The sequence below is a fragment of the Pelobates fuscus genome, chromosome 8 (assembly GCF_036172605.1).
Source record: "Pelobates fuscus isolate aPelFus1 chromosome 8, aPelFus1.pri, whole genome shotgun sequence".
Lineage (NCBI taxonomy): Eukaryota > Metazoa > Chordata > Amphibia > Anura > Pelobatidae > Pelobates > Pelobates fuscus.
The window spans coordinates 163,170,284-163,189,234 of NC_086324.1; the positions used below are offsets into that span (position 1 = coordinate 163,170,284).

The 18,951-nt window shown below is 46.8% G+C and overlaps 1 protein-coding gene across 1 annotated transcript in view; it reads right to left on the reverse strand.

The window, feature by feature from the left end:
• LOC134571922 (major facilitator superfamily domain-containing protein 1-like) overlaps positions 1-18,659 on the reverse strand; it is a 45,698-nt gene extending 27,039 nt beyond the window's left edge. Inside the window, exons 1-3 of the mRNA XM_063430611.1 lie at positions 18,635-18,659; positions 10,405-10,450; positions 6,598-6,698 (exon numbers count right to left, since the gene is read on the reverse strand). Coding sequence (XP_063286681.1) covers positions 6,598-6,698; positions 10,405-10,426 — 123 coding nt within the window. The 5' untranslated portion in view covers positions 10,427-10,450; positions 18,635-18,659. The remainder of the gene's footprint in view (positions 1-6,597; positions 6,699-10,404; positions 10,451-18,634) is intronic.
• Between the last annotated feature and the right edge of the window lie 292 nt (positions 18,660-18,951).

Below are 18,951 nucleotides of genomic sequence, written 5' to 3' on the forward strand. Positions count from 1 at the left end.
TGCCGTCACATTCTATGTCTGTGTGTTTGTGTGTGGCTGTCTGTCTGTGTGTGACTGCCTGCATGTGTTGTGTGTGCGCGTGTGTCAGGGTGTGTGGGAAGGGGGAAGGAGGGGGGAAGGAGTGGGGGATGGGAAGGGGGAAGGGAGGGCGCTGTGAAGATTTTTCGCACAGGCCTAAGGCCGGCCCTGGTGAACAGTCTATAAACTGCAATTCCTTTTACCAAATGGGATTATTGATACAAATTGTGTACTGTACTAAGTAGAACATAGGTTTCTCTTATGGTTCACTATCTCTTTCCTATTTATTTTTCTTCTTCCTTTTTTCCTCTCTTTTAGTGTGTGGGAAGATCACGGGTGATTTATGTACCTTTGTTTAGATGATGTGCTCGTTTTTGATAGATTCTTCATTTTAATATGAATGATTTAAAAGTGAAGTTTTAATTACACCACATTTTCCACTGTATTATATCGGAGGGCTAAAACCCCTTGGTTCTGTGGTGGACCATCTCAAACAGACTGGTTCCACAACTTTCAAAAATAATGTATGGGAGGCAAGGAGGCAGCATAGAAAACAAAAATATAAAACAATACATAGAAGCCACAGGCACTAAGCAATGTGGCATATTGGTATGGTGGCAAGAAGGAGTTAATGTGCCTGGTCTGGGATTTGAATGTGAGGAAGTTTTAAATGTTGTGGCAGTTGGTCAGTTAGACACAGCTATTGCTGGGAACTGGAGCTGGCCTGGGATTGGTTGAAGGTCGCAAGCATAAAAAGAGCGGGAAAGTGGGACAGTATGAAAATTAGAAGTGCAAGTGCAATCCTGTCAGAGTGTATTGAAACAGGAACTGTGCAGACGGACCCAGCCCTCCCTCCCTTTCATTTTATTTAACAGTATTGTTGTGGTGTTATGAAGCATTCGGGCAAAAGTCATCCTCAGGGTCAAGTTATCAGAAATCCCAAGTCTCCCGTTAGGTCCGGGAGACTCCAGCATATTTAATATGGCTCCCTGAAACCTGCACACCATGTGTAATATTCCGAAAATTACACACACAATATGACATTCAATGCTGACCCAACCAGTCCCAACCATCAACATGTTGCCCCCCAATAATACACGTGACACCTCATTCTTGTGGATAAGGGCAACGGCCACAGCTTTATTTAACTTAACAATTTTGCTCAGTCCAAATCTGCCAGCTGTTGGGTGTTTGCCCAACAGGCAGTTCTCACACACATTCGGTACCATGAGCCTCGACAGGCAGCTCCTCGCCATCAGCCACCTCCCCAATGTCCTTTCTTCCTCTGCGCTGTCCAGGGAATCCGCCACCGCGATGCCCCTCCTCGTGCACTACACTGCGCGGGCATCGCGCCCCCCCGCCGACAGCGCCTCCTCAATTCCTGCTTGCAGGCCCGTGTTAAAAATGTCCAGCCCAATGGGGGACAGGTGCACCCCATCTCGCCTCATGAGTGCATCATTGTCCCCCTCCAATTCAACGTGCCTCACTACAATCCCACCCAGGCGGCGTACGAACCGGGACATGGTCATATTGACCTTCCGCCTATAGCGCTCCAGGGCCTTACCCTTTCCCAGTTCGCCAGACCGGGCGGGGCACAATCTCGGACCAGACGAGGGTCAGGTCCCCGAACAACGCGACACAGCGGGCCACGTCATGCCGCATCGCGTGCACCAGGTCCACCGACCGTCGCCGTCCGACATCGCTCCCGCCCACGTGAATAACCAGGGTAACCAGCCCCGACACGTAGCGCCTGAGCTGAACCAGCTCAGCATATAACCCATCCCAAGACAGCCCCCGGATACCCCTCCAACGTACCCTTGCTATCTCGTATGGAAAACCAAGGTTCCAGCCATAGGGTCTACTCTCGGCCCTTCTAGCTGCCCAATACACAAAGGAATGTCCAATTATCCATACAAAACGCGGGGAAGAACCTACAACGAAACAACGAAACCATAACTACGCTGCGCCACTGGCCTAAAGCAAGTGAGGGCGCACATAGAGCTGGAACCGCCCCGATTGCCATCAGCTTGAGAGCCTCTGATGGAAGACCCAGCATACTGGCCTGAGTAGCCGCTCCAATCCTGAAGGAGTGCGTAGTATAACATCCGGGAGACAATCCAATGTTTATCACGCCCGCCTGAAGCACTCTGGCGAATTGAAATCGGCTGAGTGAGGACCCATCCCGATGCCTGAACAGCGACCCTGCTGCCCTCCCACGTACCTCCAAGAACTCCCACAGCAACCTGACCGGGCAAAACAGCTGACCAGTAGCCTGAATCCGGACCGAGGCGCCCACCCCCATCTGATCCGTCTTTGACCTCCGGATGCACAACGCGACGTCCCCCGTAGAAACCTTACTATCCGCCATTTGCAAGGCGGCTGGCGCCCTGGTACTTGGGGCCACCAACTCGCCGACCCGCAGGGCGGCAAAGAAGCAAATTGCAAACGCGGCCCGAAACAGGAACACCTCATAGTGCGACACGCAGATCTGCGCTCCAACAGTTTGCACAGGATCTCATAGGAGATGGGACACCGAGCGTCCGGCCTGCGATCTCTCTTCCATCCCTTCATGACCCGCGCGACGCAGAACGCCTTAGTAGCATCCTGCCACCCACACCACTAGAACAGGAAGGACAAGGCCGATAATGTTCTCTCGGCCGCTGCTGCCGACTTACCCTCCTCACATAGCAACTCCAAAAAAGCCAGCGTAGCCGACAACCTACCTTCCTCCGAGGACACTTCCCTACCCCTGCAAACATCCGTCCATCTCCGCCATACTGTAGAGTACGATCTCCATGTGGACGCAGCCAGCGACCCCCTCACCAACCGGCTCAGATTGTGGAAACCAGGTCCCAGACGCCCGCCGGGCATGAGGTTCCAGTCCGGGCCACCTCGGGAGCCGCCTCTCGAAACCGGTCCCACTGAAACCGAGAGAGAGAGTCGGCTATAACGTTCCACTCCCCAGGCACGTGCCGCGCAGCCAACCACAAATTCCACTCTAAACTAAGCAAAACTAAGCGCCTAAGCAGCGACAAAACCGGAGGGGATGAAGATGACGACCGGTTGATCACATGGACAACACTCATATTGTCTGTGTGCACCACCACCTTCCGGTTTGCCAGTTCCGAACCCCAGAGTTCCACTGCCACGACAATGGGAAAGAGCTCCAGGAACGTTAGGTTGCCTGCCAATTCGGTCTCCAGCTAGTGGCGGGGCCAGGCCTCCGCGCACCATCGTCCTTGAAAGTAGGCCCCAAAGCCCACTGCCCCGGATGCGTCAGTGTACAACTCCAAATCTATGTTGGACGCCCCTGGGTGCAGCCAGCAAGATTGACCATGTACCTACCCAAGAATGAGCTCCAAACTTGCAGATCCTCTCGCTTATGCCCCTGCGTGGGCAACTATTTGCTTTACTACGAATCAGTTCGATATATGCGTTTATATTGTGAAAACAATAAAAATATTCAAAACAAACTTGCAGATCCTCTCGATGTCTGTGGGTGATCCGAATGAAGTGAAACAGCTGTTTGACTCCGACCGTCGCTAATGAAAGGCGCCGGCAAAAATCCCTACCCATCGGTAGCACCCGACAGGCAAAGTTCAGATGCCCTAGCAATGCCTGTAACTGCCGGAGCTGTACCTTTTTCGCTCCCTTAACCGAATCCACCAGACACAGCAGGTGATGCAGTTTCTCTTCCAGCAACCGAAAAAACCATACTCCGCGAGTCCACTTCAATACCCAGGTAGGATAGAACCCCCACCGGCCCAACCGTCTTTTCCCCCGCAATGGGCACACCAAAATCCTACACGACGGCTCTAAATGAATCTAAGAGCCCCACGCGTGGGCCCACAAACAAGAAATCATCTAAATAGTGAGTCAGCGACGCTAAGCCGGAAACCTGAGCAACCACCCATTCTAAAAAGGACGCGAACATCTCAAAATAAGAACAGGAGATAGCAGCCCATTGGCAAACACATATCTACGAAAAAGGAACCCTGAAACCGGCAACCCAACAAGTGAAAGCAGTCTGGGTGGACCGGGAGCAGTCGAAAAGCGGACTCGATGTCCGACTTGGCCAACTGAGCTCCCCTCCCTGCCTCCCGGACCAACTCCAGAGCCCGATCAAAGGAGGCATAGCGAACGTGCGACACTTCCCTGTCAATGTCATCGTTCACCGACCCGCCTGGCGGGTAGGACAGGTGGTGAATGAGACGAAATGATCCAGGCTCCTTCTTAGGGACCAATCCCAGCGGGGAGACCCGCAAATTGGGAAATGGCGGCGTATCAAATGGGCTGGCCATCCTGCCCAAATAAACTTCCTTCATCAACTTCCCCTCTAATATCCCTTCTTTACCCACTACCGAATGCAGATTGTCCGCTAACGAAGGGGAATCCGAAAGGAACAAACGGAATCCAAAACCCTACCGAAAACCCCTCCAGTAGGACCTCTGCATCCTTACGCTTGGGGTACTTGGCGAGCCAAGGGCGCATCCTTAGGACGCACACCGGAGTCCTCCCCTCTAGGGAGATCCTCCCTAGTGGGCCTCCCTCCTTGTCTACCCTTCTTGAAGCAGCGCAAGGCCGGGTGGGCCCCTCCATAATGAGAGCACTCGTGTCTGAATCGACACGATCCAAACCACTTGCAATGGCTCTCATTGTAGAGCCAACAGACGCCCCTGCGCTGCCCAGCCGGCGCACTGGACGGTGCGCCGGCAGCTCCAGGAAAGGGGGATGGACGACTGGGGGTCATCAACAAGAGCCAAAGGCTCCCGTCCTGTACCCCAAAGTCCATACCCGGACACACCGCCATCTTCTAGCGAAATTGTTGGTCATAGCGGAACCAACATTGACCCCCATAAACCTTGTATGCCCCCCATATCAGGTCTAAGTATCCAAACAACGCTGGTGCCTTCTCAGGGAAGGCCCGCGTCAGCACGCTCGCAAATATGGAGAACCCTTGAAGCCAGTTGCCAAACGTACGCGGCAGCTGCTTGCCCTTCTCGCCGTCTGCCGCCTCCCCCCATCGCGGTCTATCCACTGACTCCCGGTCCGGAGGGACCAGGGACAGTACATCTACGTACTCACCTTTTACGATCTTCTCCTTAACCTCTAACGCCACATGCATACATGGGGGGACAATACGCAACCCAGCAAGCACCCCCGCACTTCCCCAGAGAGCACCCCCACTTGCCTACTCATATCCCCTGACTGGGAAGGGAGCGCGCTAGCAGCTGGGCCTGGGAGCCTCTCTAAAACTGCCCTAAGCAATCCCAGCACCTCTTCCCCCCCCAAACCCACCACTACTCCTGTCTACCGCCAGCGCAACCCAAGCGCTGGTGCAACACTCACACCTGTGGCTGCCTGAGGATGCTAGGATGCCTCCTCCTCCGATCCAGAACTGGACCCTGCCGAGGTATGGGGGGACCCACGGTCAGCCTCCTGGCCCGACCGCACTCTTCCGCTGTGGTCACTGCTGCCAGCCGGCTCCAGCACCGGCGTAATCCCCGTGGAACGCACGGTGGAACGCAAGGCCTGTGACGGCCGCGCTCTCCTGTGCGATGCCGTTACGTACGCGCCTTGCGTCCTGGCGTTCTCCTCCGACGTGCGCACGCTCGGCGTGCGCGCTGACGTCAATCCGGTTGGGCCAGAAGAGAAGAGCGCGGGCTGCGCGATCTTCCGGCCTCACCTCCGCCATTGCCGCAGCCGCCATCTTGGGCCCGGACACCAGTAACAGTCCGGCTCCTTCGCCTCCTGGGGACCGATGGCCGCTCTAAGGGCGCGGCCAAGCCGCCACTATGCCTCTGGTCACGCTGCCGGACTGGGCTCGGGGAAAGGCGCGACGGAGGCCGCGATCTCCTGGCCCTCCGTCCGCCAGATGCCACAGACTGACCGGACGCCTCTCCTTCCTCCTGGGCCATGCTCCTCACCCCCGACATCAATTCATCCAGGGCCCCGCGGCCGTGGGCCTCAGTGTATCTGTGTGTCTGTGCCATTGTGCATATTTGTGTGTATGTGTCAGTATGGGCATATCTGTTTGGATGTATGCATCAGTGTGTGTATGTGCCAGTGTGTGTTACTGAGTGTTTGCGTATTTGTGTGTATGTGCCAGTGTGGGTATCTGTGTGTGTATGTTACAGTGCATGTATCTGTGTGTCAAGTTGTGTGCATGTGTCTGTGTGTAAATAGTTGTAATAGGTTGTGTGTTTCTGACTGTGTGTGGAGGCCCACATGGGGGCGGTAGGTGGGGGTGCACATGGGGGTAGGGTGTGGCAGCCACCTCCCTAAAATTAGGTTTTGCAAGTTGGGATGTCTGAGTTGTAGTTGTTCTGGTGACTATAGTGTCCCTTTGGATGTTTAATGGATGGTCTTTGGACAGTTAATCTATAGCCTGTTCCAATCATCCACAATAGATATTATTTATTCTACCTCCATATTTCCCGAGGGTTCACTTCTGTATAAACATATCTTTCTAGATTTGGCTACGATCGAAGATTCGTAATAAAGAAATACATTACTAAACATTTTGTTTACACAATATTAAGCGGTCAGTGCTGTCTTGTTGACTCACTAGATACTCACCCCCTGAAACTGATCCTGAAGTACACTCGGGAGATCAAAACAGAAATAAGAGCCAAACATGAGCAGGCAGTTGAAGAAAAGAACCAGAAAACGATAATATGCTGAAGAAACAAGAAGAAACATACGTTAATACATGCAGGGCCAAAAATTTACACCAATTAAAGGGCTCTGGTTATTCTGTTATTCCAAATACCATGACCACTTGGTGCCAGGGGTCTGTTTGTTCAGCATTTCACTATGAAACGCTGCACATAACGAGTCTAACCGCTCTGCTTCTGCAGGTGTATCTTTACCTTCGACCTTGTCATTAGTCAGCCTTGAATAGGAATTTCAGGTGGCTAATGTAAATCCCGTACAAATTTTGTGCCTGACACCAGCTCACACAATATGCTGGCAGAAGACATCAAATTGTGGTACCCCCTTTACCCCCACCCCCGAGCAATCCATGTACATTTCTCATTATGCTTACCCAGATTTTGATTGGGTGAGCATTGTGGGTAACGTACCGAAGTAACGTCAGTATTATCATGGCGAGCCACTGCTGTAACTTGTTAGTTGGCCATGTCATAAACACATGAAAGAAATGCCTTTGGAAGATATTGGGTAAATTATTTATTGCTCCGAGCAATGTCCTGTAGTGTAGGATTCGGTAAAGGTGACTCACTTTTGAAGTAGTTGTAGAATAAGAAAAGGTAAGGCTGAGGTAGCTGAAACCCTGAGATACGACCATTATATTTGGTGTGTACCTGTTGTGTTTATTTTTGGTCAATCTCTTTATTTGTTCAACATGTCATCATATTGAAAACAGTTCCAAGTGATTTCATGTATTGGTCAATGGTGGGGGGCGGAGTCGTAAAGGCGCTATTTTTTTCTTTTACACTCACTCTTCTCCAATGCTCCAGTAGGTGCAGTTAAGAATAAGTGCCTATAGTTTTCAGTGGCTCGTAGTTATGCTGTTCCAATGTTGTTGTACTATTCAAGGGCATTCAGGCCACTATGTTAGCATTGCATATAACATGTCCAGTAAGTTCACCATGCCTTGTTAGATCCTTTAGAAACCTCATGTTAGTCAAGCATGATTTTCTTACTTAAAACATTTTTTGTTTTATCAGGAGTTTATGTCCCAATTGCATTTCTGATGTCTTTTCACATGACTTAACTCCTTTTTCCTTTCTGTAATGATTTGCACATTGGAACATTGGAGGAATGAAGGGGATTATGGTAGTCGGATCCCAGGTGTGAGTGCTTTGCAGAGTGCCAGATTCCATGTTGGACACAGACATTCTTAAGGCCCTCAGTTGGGCAGGTGCTTACATAGTTGCTATTATTTTATGCACAGTTCCATTGTCATCCACCTATATTCCACTCCGGCTGGTTGCAGTTGGCTTGTAACAAAATTGAGAGATCATTGCCACTGCACAGTGTACCTAGATAGTGAGGCAGGAACCTTAAAATTAAAAGGCATCTTTCCTTGTAGTGCTGTCTAGAGAGATCTCTTATCTTGTGAGAGTGAGCATCGGATTATGTTTCTCGCTGCAGAGATTGGCGCCCTGACTGACTGGAATATCCAATCTAGAGTGATAGAGAGAGCCTTTTGTTTTGAGCTGGGGGCATGAAAGAAGCCAATGGGCTCCTCACGTAATGTGGTAACTCCTCCATGAAGACTGTGTCTGATATGCATCTAATTTTCAAGTTGTTGCGCCTTGTTCTGTCATCTAATGCAGACAGGAGATATGGGGTTTGAACACTTTGTATTGAGTTCCTCATGGTAGACATACCCTGGCAAAAATTGATAATGTCCTCTTCTGATGCTCGCACCCGGTTTGTGAATGCTTGCACTTTTGCTTTGATCAGGTCATCTCTCAAAAACTTCAGATATCTTTTAATAGGTTCTGGATATCTCACTGGGTAACCAGTGCCAATCCATCAGAAGTATCAGGTGATGTCAGCTCCAAACTCAGATGTAAGGGCCGCAGGGACGGGTCACCCTGTGCGATGCTCTGTTGTCCTACTGAGGCTTCTTTAGTGCCTCCATCTTAGGGTTGGCCTGCTGGTGAGTCTCTCAACTTAGTCGGTGTGCCTGCTGGTAGTCTAACATTATGTCACGGTAATATACCCCAACACGCAAGAATAGTCCAGATAGTCTAGAGGCAAGAAAACAAGATACGTCTTACCGGACCTTAGAATGGCCGGACTTAGACGAGTACAAGAAAAGACAGAGTCCAGAACAAGCCGAGGTCAAGGGAACAGAGAGAAAGCGTAAAGTAGAACAAGCCAAGGACTGGTACACAGGAGAGCAAACCGGCGGACTAGACAAGCAAGGATAAAGAGAAAGCGGAGTCAGGAACAAAGCCAAGGTCAAGCACCAAAAAAACAACTGAACGATACAAGCACTAAAGGGAACTGAACAGAAACCACGATAGGGCAAGGTACTAAGGAACAGGTGAGTATAAATACCCTAGAGTTCACTTTGATTGGCCCCTGTCATATCCACGCCCCCAAAACGTGAGTGTATGGGGAATGTGGCATGACAGGGGCCAATGGGAGACCGTTTCAAATTTCGGCTTCCACTCTCCCTTTAAGAGCCCGCCCGAGACACGCGGCGCGCTCTTAGAGTCAGGCGGGACACGTGACCGCTTCTCGCGATCACTGCCCGCCTTCCTGATTTCGCCATCGGATGAGCCGCGCGCGGCTCGTGCAGAAGCAGGACCGCGCGCAACGAGAACAGAGGACCCCGGCCGGCCTCTGGAGTGGGTAAGTACCGCTACACATTACTTACCTGGTCCTCATGCTGGCCAGGGTCCTCTGCTCGAGCCGCACATAGCTCGAGCACATCTGCATTCAAGCGAGCCACGTGCGGCTTGAACACTCCTGTCGCCAAGGAGGCCACGCGCCAGCTATCATGATTGGTTGGTTGGTTGGCTGAATAGTATAGTAAAGAACACTGCTTGCGTCATGACCACGTTCTTAGAGGGGAACTGGGAGCCAAACGTCACTTCCGGCTTCCATTGGTCTATGTCATTCTGATGCCCTGATTCACACATGTCTTGGGGTTCCAGGCATGACATGAACCAATCAAATGTAACAAAGATTTTTAAACTTTCCTGGCCCTATCTGCAGTGCCCTATTTTGGTTTCTGTTCCCAGTACCCTTTATTACGTTTCTTGATTCCTTGAGTATATTCTGGTATTGACTGTAGTTTGTTACTGACCCTGTGTTTATCTTTAACCCTTTATTTGTGTTGTGTGACAAACTCCCCTTTTTCTGTGAGTTTTCCACAAGTTTTTGGAGGGGCCTGTTTGCTTGCCTCCTACCCTGTGACTATGGGCCGTCTAATATACCTTGCCCAATACACTTCAAAAGGCTCCATTCATGTAATGTAAGTACTTTTGTACTCCACAAAGAGAGGCCGACTGCTGGCCCTAATTCCCTGGAACTTTATGGGCATGAAGCCATGCTTGCAGCCGGTCAAAAAGAGACTTCCATGAAACTTTTGAACCCCTGCTCTGATCTGGGTGATTTTTGGATATGTTGTTCACCCAGATCAGGGCTATACGGGGATGTAACTCTGTCAGAGAACTCTGATTGAATTTTCTGTAATCTAATGTCATTTGTATAATTCTCTAGCAGATATTGAGTCAGACTGTCTGTTCTAATGAAAGATTTAAAGCGGCACTGTAACACACCACCAGCAAAAAGTTATTACGTATTTTGTAAAGTGCGAAACTTTATGAAATACTCATTTTGCTTGAGTTGGAATTTCGCTGAAATAAATACCAAAAGCTAGAAATGCAAAAACATACCTACCCCTTTCAGCTGCGACTGCCATTATTCCTTCTTTGTGTATGTGTGTCTGCAAAGATACACACATTATGTTATATTACAGAAGCACCAAATCAGTTCCATGAACACATATTGATTTCATTGTCACAATCCCATAAATACAATCACTGAGTGAGTCACACAGTGCCAGGAATGCAATCACTGAGTCAGTCACACAGTGCCAGGAATGCAATCACTGAGTCAGTCTCACTGTGCCAGGAATACAATCATTGAGTCAGTCACACCGAGCCAGGAATACAATCACTGAGTCAGTCACACAGTGCCAGGAATACAATCATTGAGTCAGTCACACAGTGCCAGGAATACAATCATTGAGTCAGTCACACAGTGCCAGGAATACAATCATTGAGTCAGTCACACAGTGCCGGAAATACATTCACTGAGTCAGTCACACAGTGCCAGGAATACAATCACTGAGTGAGTCACACAGTGCCAGGAATACAATCATTGACTCAGTCACACATTGTCAGGAATACAATCATTAAGTCAGTCACACAGTGCCAGGAATACAATCATTGAGTCAGTCACACAGTGCCAGGAATACAATCACTGAGTCAGTCACACAGTGCCAGGAATACAATCATTGGATCAGTCACACAGTGCCAGGAAAACAATCATTGAGTCAGTCACACAGTGCTAGGAATACATTCATTGGGTCAGTCACACAGTGACAGGGATACAATCACTGAGTCAGTCACACAGTGCCAGGAATACAATCATTGAGTCAGTCACACAGTGCCAGCTATACAATCATTGAGTCAGTCACACAGTGCCAGGAATAGAATCATTGAGTCAGTCACACAGTGCCAGGAATACAATCAGTGAGTGAGTCACACTGTGCCAGGAATACAATCATTGAGTCACACAGTGCCAGGAATACAATCACTGAGTCAGTCACACAATCCCAGGGATACAATCATTGAGTCAGTCACACAGTGACAGGGATACAATCACTGAGTCAGTCACACAGTGCCAGGAATACAATCAGTGAGTGAGTCACACTGTGCCAGGAATACAATCATTGAGTCACACAGTGCCAGGAATACAATCACTGAGTCAGTCACACAATCCCAGGGATACAATCATTGAGTCAGTCACACAGTGACAGGGATACAATCATTGAGTCAGTCACACAGTGCCAGGAATACAATCACTGAGTCAGTTACACAGTGCCAGGAATACAATCACTGAGTCAGTCACACAATCCCAGGGATACAATCATTGAGTCAGTCACACAGTGACAGGGATACAATCATTGAGGCAGTCACACAGTGCCAGGAATACAATCACTGAGCGAGTCACACAGTGCTAGGAATACAATCATTGAGTCAATCACACAGTACCAGGAATACAATCACTGAGTCAGTCACATAGTGCCAGGAATACAATCATTGAGTCAATCACACAGTGCCAGGAACACACTCATTGAGTCAGTCACACAGAGCCAGGGATACAATCACTGAATCAGTCACACAGTGTCAGGGATACAATCACTGAGTCAGTCACACAGTGCCAGGAACACACTCATTGAGTCAGTCACACAGAGCCAGGGATACAATCATTGAGTCAGTCACACAGTGCCAGGAATACAATCACTGAGCGAGTCACACAGTGTCAGGAATACAATCATTGAGTCAGTCACACAGTGTCAGGAATACAATCATTGAGTCAGTCACACAGTGTCAGGAATACAATCATTGGGTCAGTCACACAGTGCCAGGAATACAATCATTGAGTCAGTCACACAGTGTCAGGAATACAATCATTGGGTCAGTCACACAGTGCCAGGAATACAATCATTGAGTCAGTCACATAGTGCCAAGGATACAATCATTGAGTCAGTCACACAGTGCCAGGAATACAATCATTGAGTCAGTCACACAGTGTCAGGAATACAATCATTGGGTCAGTCACACAGTGCCAGGAATACAATCACTGAGTGAGTCACACAGTGCCAGGAATACAATCATTGAGTCAGTCACACAGTGCCGGAAATACATTCACTGAGTCAGTCACACAGTGCCAGGAATACAATCATTGAGTCAGTCACACAGTGCCGGAAATACATTCACTGAGTCAGTCACACAGTGCCAGGATGTCACGGCTAACTATGTGGTCCAGCACGCAGAAACTATGTAAATATATACATAAGTAAGAAAAGGAAAATAACAGGATAGAGCGTAAACCGGACCTTAGAATGGCCGGACTAATACGCTAGAGACAGAGAATGGTCAAAGGGAAAGCCGAGGTCAAGGAAGCCAGAAAATACTCAATACCGATAAAACAAGCCAAGTCAGGGAAACCAGAGATCAGAATAATCAGGGAAACGCCAAGGATCAGGATACCAGGAAATCAGAAACACGGAAATAGCACTCTCGGGAAACCAGGAAACTGAAACCACGACAGGGCAAAGTTCTGGGAAAAGCTAGGGGTTTAAATACCCCTCTCTAGGCTATGATTGGTCAGAGGGCGACCTCTGACCCCAAAACGTGCGTATAACTCTCGGGGGCGGGGCTATCCATAGACGCGACCACGTGGTCGGCGCCATATTGGATTCGGGCGTGATGCCCGGAAGAAGTGAGTGTGCGGTTCCCGGCTCGCCGACGAGCAGGTAAGCTTGTGTAGTCGGTACGGTCGTGCCGGTCGGGCACGGCCGTGAGGCTCGGCGGGCCGGTGACCGCAACACAGGAATACAATCACTGAGTCAGTCACACAGTGCCAGGAATACAATCATTGAGTCAGTCACACAGTGCCAGGAATACAATCACTGAGTGAGTCACACTGTGCCAGGAATACAATCACTGAGTCAGTCACACAGTGCCAGGAATACAATCATTGAGTCAGTCACACAGTGCCAGGAATACAATCACTGAGTCAGTCACACAGTGCCAGGAATACAATCATTGAGTCAGTCACACAGTGCCAGGAATACAATCATTGAGTCAGTCACACAGTGCCAGGAATACAATCACTGAGTCAGTCACACAGTGCCAGGAATACAATCACTGAGTCAGTAACACAATCCCAGGGATACAATCATTGAGTCAGTCACACAGTGCCAGGAATACAATCATTGAATCAGTCACACAGAGCCAGGAATACAATCACTGAGTCAGTCACACAGTGCCAGGAATACAATCACTGAGTCAGTCACACAGTGCCAGGAATACAATCATTGAGTCAGTCACACAGTGCCAGGAATACAATCACTGAGTCAGTCACACAGTGCCAGGAATACAATCACTGAGTGAGTCACACATTGTCAGGAATACAATCATTAAGTCAGTCACACAGTGCCAGGAATACAATCGAGTCAGTCACACAATGCCAGGAATACAATCATTAAGTCAGTCACACATTGCCAGGGATAAAATCATTGTACTAAATCAGGAGTAGCCAAAAGTGACCCTTTTGTAAAAACTGCAACTGCCATAATGCAGCTGGGATCTCTCCTTTGAACAATCCGGTGCTAAATCTCAGCTTTATTATCACCAATATTTTAATTCTTTATTTTTATTGTGCGAATAATTACAAACTAGCTTGTATTGCCACAAAAAGCATTATACTGTCCTACATTTTGAAACATGTTAAGGTTAAGGAACTGCACATTTAAACGCGTCATAAGGAACACCGCATTTGTTAGAGAAAATAATTAAAGACATCATGAACACAATTCTACATGGGTGGTCAGAGAGAGAATTATATACACTCTAAGATAGAACTGTAGTTATTAACATGAAAGAGAAACCACTGGGAAATTAGACTAAACTATGACTGAGGCCCAAGAAGAGCACATGTGTAGATAAGGGCAGCCCTAGATATGCATTGCCAAGTGCATAATTAAATATACAACAGAAAATAAACTGAAATAAGACACATTGCTATGAGGGATCTGCTGTGTTATGCCAAACCACTTCAGCCAATGCCTGTGAATGGGAAGCCTTTACCCCACAGGAGCAGGAGTTCATCTGGCAGTGGAGGGGCTCCGAACACGGATGCGGTTCTGCATTGCGCCTCCATGAGTTTTGCTGTTAGGAATAGAGTTTCCTGCGCTTGTTGCCAGCATTAGGCCCTGCTAAACAGTTCCGTCGGAAGGTGCAGAATGCACTAGTAGACATAGCCCCCTCTGGAGTGCCAAGTGTGGGTGCAACGGCGGGATCTGCTGGTAGGTTGAGTGCAACGCTGTTTTGGCTTCATCACCTCTTTTCTCCACTTCACTGCCTGCGTTATGCTTGAAAGCGATTGAAAAACTGAACCAGGTACACAGCAGGTATTCCTATAGTAGTTAGAGTTTTATCAAGTTAAAAAGAGCCTTGTTCGGCTGAGGTGCGGCTGAGAATTTCATTGATTCCACCTTTGTTAAAAAAACACAAAATACCCTCAAGGGAGAAAGAAACACCCTCGTTCGATAGACTGAAACAGACTACAGGCCATGAATGTACAATTGCCTTTAGTACTAGGAATAGCCACTTTGACTAATGCCTTTTGGTATTTGTAATGCTCAAGTGGTTTTTCAGGATTTCATTATTAATGATTTGTTAAGGTAGTTCATAAATTCATTTTTAATTGTATACATGGATGGCAACTTTCCCTGACCTACATACTCACCACATTCATGTCCACCAAATTTTACTGTAAACTCAAGAAGTGTCTATTTGATCAAACTGAGGTGCTAATGGTTTTCGTATGGACCCTAATAAACTCTCTGCAGTTCTAGACTGGCCCCTTCCACACGGATTAAAAACCATCCAGTGATTTGTTGGCTCTGTTAACTATTATACAAGGTTTATAAAAAATCTACCACTTACACCTATAACCAGATGAACATAACCAGATTAAAGGACCACTATAGGCACCCAGACCACTTCAGCTTAATGAAGTGGTCTGGGTGCCTGGTCCAGCTAGTGTTAACCCTTTTTTTTTATATACATAGCTATGTTTATACTGAGGGTTAATCCAGCCTCTAGTGGCTGTCTCATTGACAGCCGCTAGAGGCGCTTGCGTGCTTCTCACTGTGAAAATCACAGTGAGAAGACACCAGCGTCCATAGGAAAGCATTGTAAATGCTTTCCTATGAACTGGCTGAATGCGCGCTCGGCTCCTGCCACGCATGCGCATTCAGCCGATGACGCCGCTAGGAAGGAGGAGAGGAGGAGGAAAGCTCCCCGCCCGGCACTGGAGAAAGGTAAGATTTTAACCCCTTCATCTCTCCAGAGCCCGTCGGGAGGGGGTCCCTGAGGGTGGGGGCACCCTCAGGGCACTATAGTGCCAGGAAAACGAGTATGTTTTCCTGGCACTATAGTGGTCCTTTAACAAAAAAATTAAATTATGAAATCAAAAGAAGTATATGGAGAGCAGGATGCAGTGGCTACCACCACTTCAACAAAGGAAGAGGGGGTACCACGTCACCTAACCTACTATATAGACGACGGTCGCCTAGACTGTACTCTCCAATGGGGAGTAACCCTCAACAACTTAGCACAAAGAACAATAAAATTCCTTCTTTGGTCCTCTGAAGCAGACGGACCACGCTGGGAGAGAGCACAGAAAAAATGGAAAAGAAAATTATAAATGACAAAAATAATATAGTCCGAACTTTATTATATCATCCAGTGTCCTGGATCTGAGAGCCAATGTAATTGTGTATTAGTTTCTACTCTGGTTTGCTCTCAGTTCCAGTGGGGAATGGCCCTTGCATGGGGACCTGCATATCAGGCCAGTTGTGGCTGCCATTAAAATAATTCCAGCTTGTACTACCAGAACTATGTGCCGTCTGGTTACTGGGAGGGGAAAGGACTAATCGCTGTTCCAGCTTGTTCCAGCGTGGAGGATTCAACGGGGAAAGTCCTTGTAAGGACTAGAGCTCCCAGGACTGAATGTCGTCCAGTGCCTAAGGGCTGCTAGAGTGAGTTCCCCATTCAGCTTCAGGAGAGAGCCCTAGTCAAGCCACGGTGACTGTAGGCAGAAGTCCCCTGTTCCAGCTAGGCAGCGGTCCTTGGCGGAGGTACCCAGCTAGGGGTACAGGGAGCTCTGTTACAGTCACCAAATTAACTTTAGTTTAATGAAGCAGTTTTAGTGTATACATCATGTTCCTGCAGTCTTACTCAATTCTCAGCCATTTAGGAGTTATATCACTTTGTTTATGCAGCCCTAGTCACACCTCCCTGCATATGACTTGCACAGCCTTCCTGACCACTTCCTGTAAAGAGTCATCTAATGTTTACACTTCCTTTATTGTAAATCCTCTTTAATTTTAAATGTCTTATCTCCTGCTCTGGTAATAGATTGCTAAACCATGCAGGAGCCTCCTGTGTGTGATCAAAGTTCAATTTAAAGAGCAGGAAATAAAACCTTTTAACCTAAGATACTATCTATCTGAAAGTGAAACCATTTTGTTTTTATGCTGTGTCAGTCACAGTTAGGGGAGGTGTGGTTGGGCTTGCATAAGCAGAAACAAAAGTGGTTTAACCCTTAAATGGGAGAAAATTGAGCAGTGAGACTTCAGAAAAATTATCTATACACTAAAACCGCTTCATTACGCTAAAGTTATTTTGGTGACAAAAGTGGCCCTTGAAACGGCTATATCACAGTCTTACACAATGATTCCACTATACACTAATCAACAAATGTATTGCAAACACGCAGTCATAAATTCAATCACTATGTGTCATATAATGCCCAAAAAGAAAGTCTCTGTATATAGCTGGATCACAGGCACCCAGTAGGCTATTAAATAGTAAATACTTTCACTCATCAATATAAAAATACCACAATTACACAGGTGGATAAAATACATTTATACTGCACAAACAGATACAAAGTAAGAATGTGTGTGATAGATACAGCATTACTGTAGTTATAATGTATCACTGTGTGTGTGATAGATACAGCATTACTGTAGTTATAATGTATCACTGTGTGTGTGATAGATACAGCATTACTATAGTTATAATGTATCACTGTGTGTGTGATAGATACAGCATTACTGTAGTTATAATGTATCACTGTGTGTGTGATAGATACAGCATTACTGTAGTTATAATGTATCATTGTGTGTGATAGATACAGCATTACTGTAGTTATAATGTATCACTGTGTGTGTGATAGATACCGCATTACTGTAGTTATAATGTATCACTGTGTGTGTGATAGATACAGCATTACTGTAGTTATAATGTATTACTGTGTGTGTGTGTGTGTGATAGATACAGCATTACTGTAGTTATAATGTATCACTGTGTGTGTGATAGATACAGCATTACTGTAGTTATAATGTATCACTGTGTGTGTGATAGATACAGCATTACTGTAGTTACAATGTATCACTGTGTGTGATAGATACAGCATTACTGTAGTTATAATGTATCATTGTGTGTGTGATAGATACAGCATTACTGTAGTTATAATGTATCACTGTGTGTGTGATAGATACAGCATTACTGTAGTTACAATGTATCACTGTGTGTGATAGATACAGCATTACTGTAGTTATAATGTATCATTGTGTGTGTGATAGATACAGCATTACTGTAGTTATAATGTATCACTGTGTGTGATAGATACAGCATTACTATAGTTATAATGTATCATTGTGTGTGTGATAGATACAGCATTACTGTAGTTATAATGTATAACTGTGTGTGATATATACAGCATTACTGTAGTTATAATGTATCATTGTGTGTGTGATAGATACAGCATTACTATAGTTATAATGTATCATTGTGTGCGTGATAGATACAGCATTACTGTAGTTATAATGTATCACTGTGTGTGATAGATACAGCATTACTGTAGTTATAATGTATCATTGTGTGTGTAAAAGATACAGCATTACTGTAGTTATAATGTATCACTGTGTGTGTGATAGATACAGCATTACTGTAGTTATAATGTATCACTGTGTGTGTGATAGATACAGCATTACTGTAGTTATAATGTATCACTGTGTGTGTGTGTGATAGATACAGCATTACTGTAGTTATAATGTATCATTGTGTGTGTGATAGATACAGCATTACTGTAGTTATAATGTATCACTGTGTGTGATAGATACAGCATTACTGTAGTTATAATGTATCATTGTGTGTGTGTGTGATAGATACAGCATTACTGTAGTTATAATGTATCATTGTGTGTGTGTGTGTGTGTGTGTGTGTGTGTTACTGCAGATATACAATGTTAAAAAACTTACATCACTGCATGTGTCTTCTTACCAGATCTCCAGAGTGAATCCTTCACCAGCTACCAACAATCAACTGTATACACAGACCTGCCTACAACTACTTACAGCCGCCCAGTGGACGTTACAGCAATAATTAGTAATGGGAATCCATGCAATTTGGTTCACTGGTTCAACCCTCAGACAGTTTGTCCTGTTAGTATTCCCAAGTCTCTCCACTTTCCTCCATAAATAAGCAGGGCTTGTCCTGTTAAAGATCTATATCAGGAGGGCCAGATCCCCAGGTATTGTCGAACTACAACTCCCATGTTGCCTTGGCAGCCTTAACC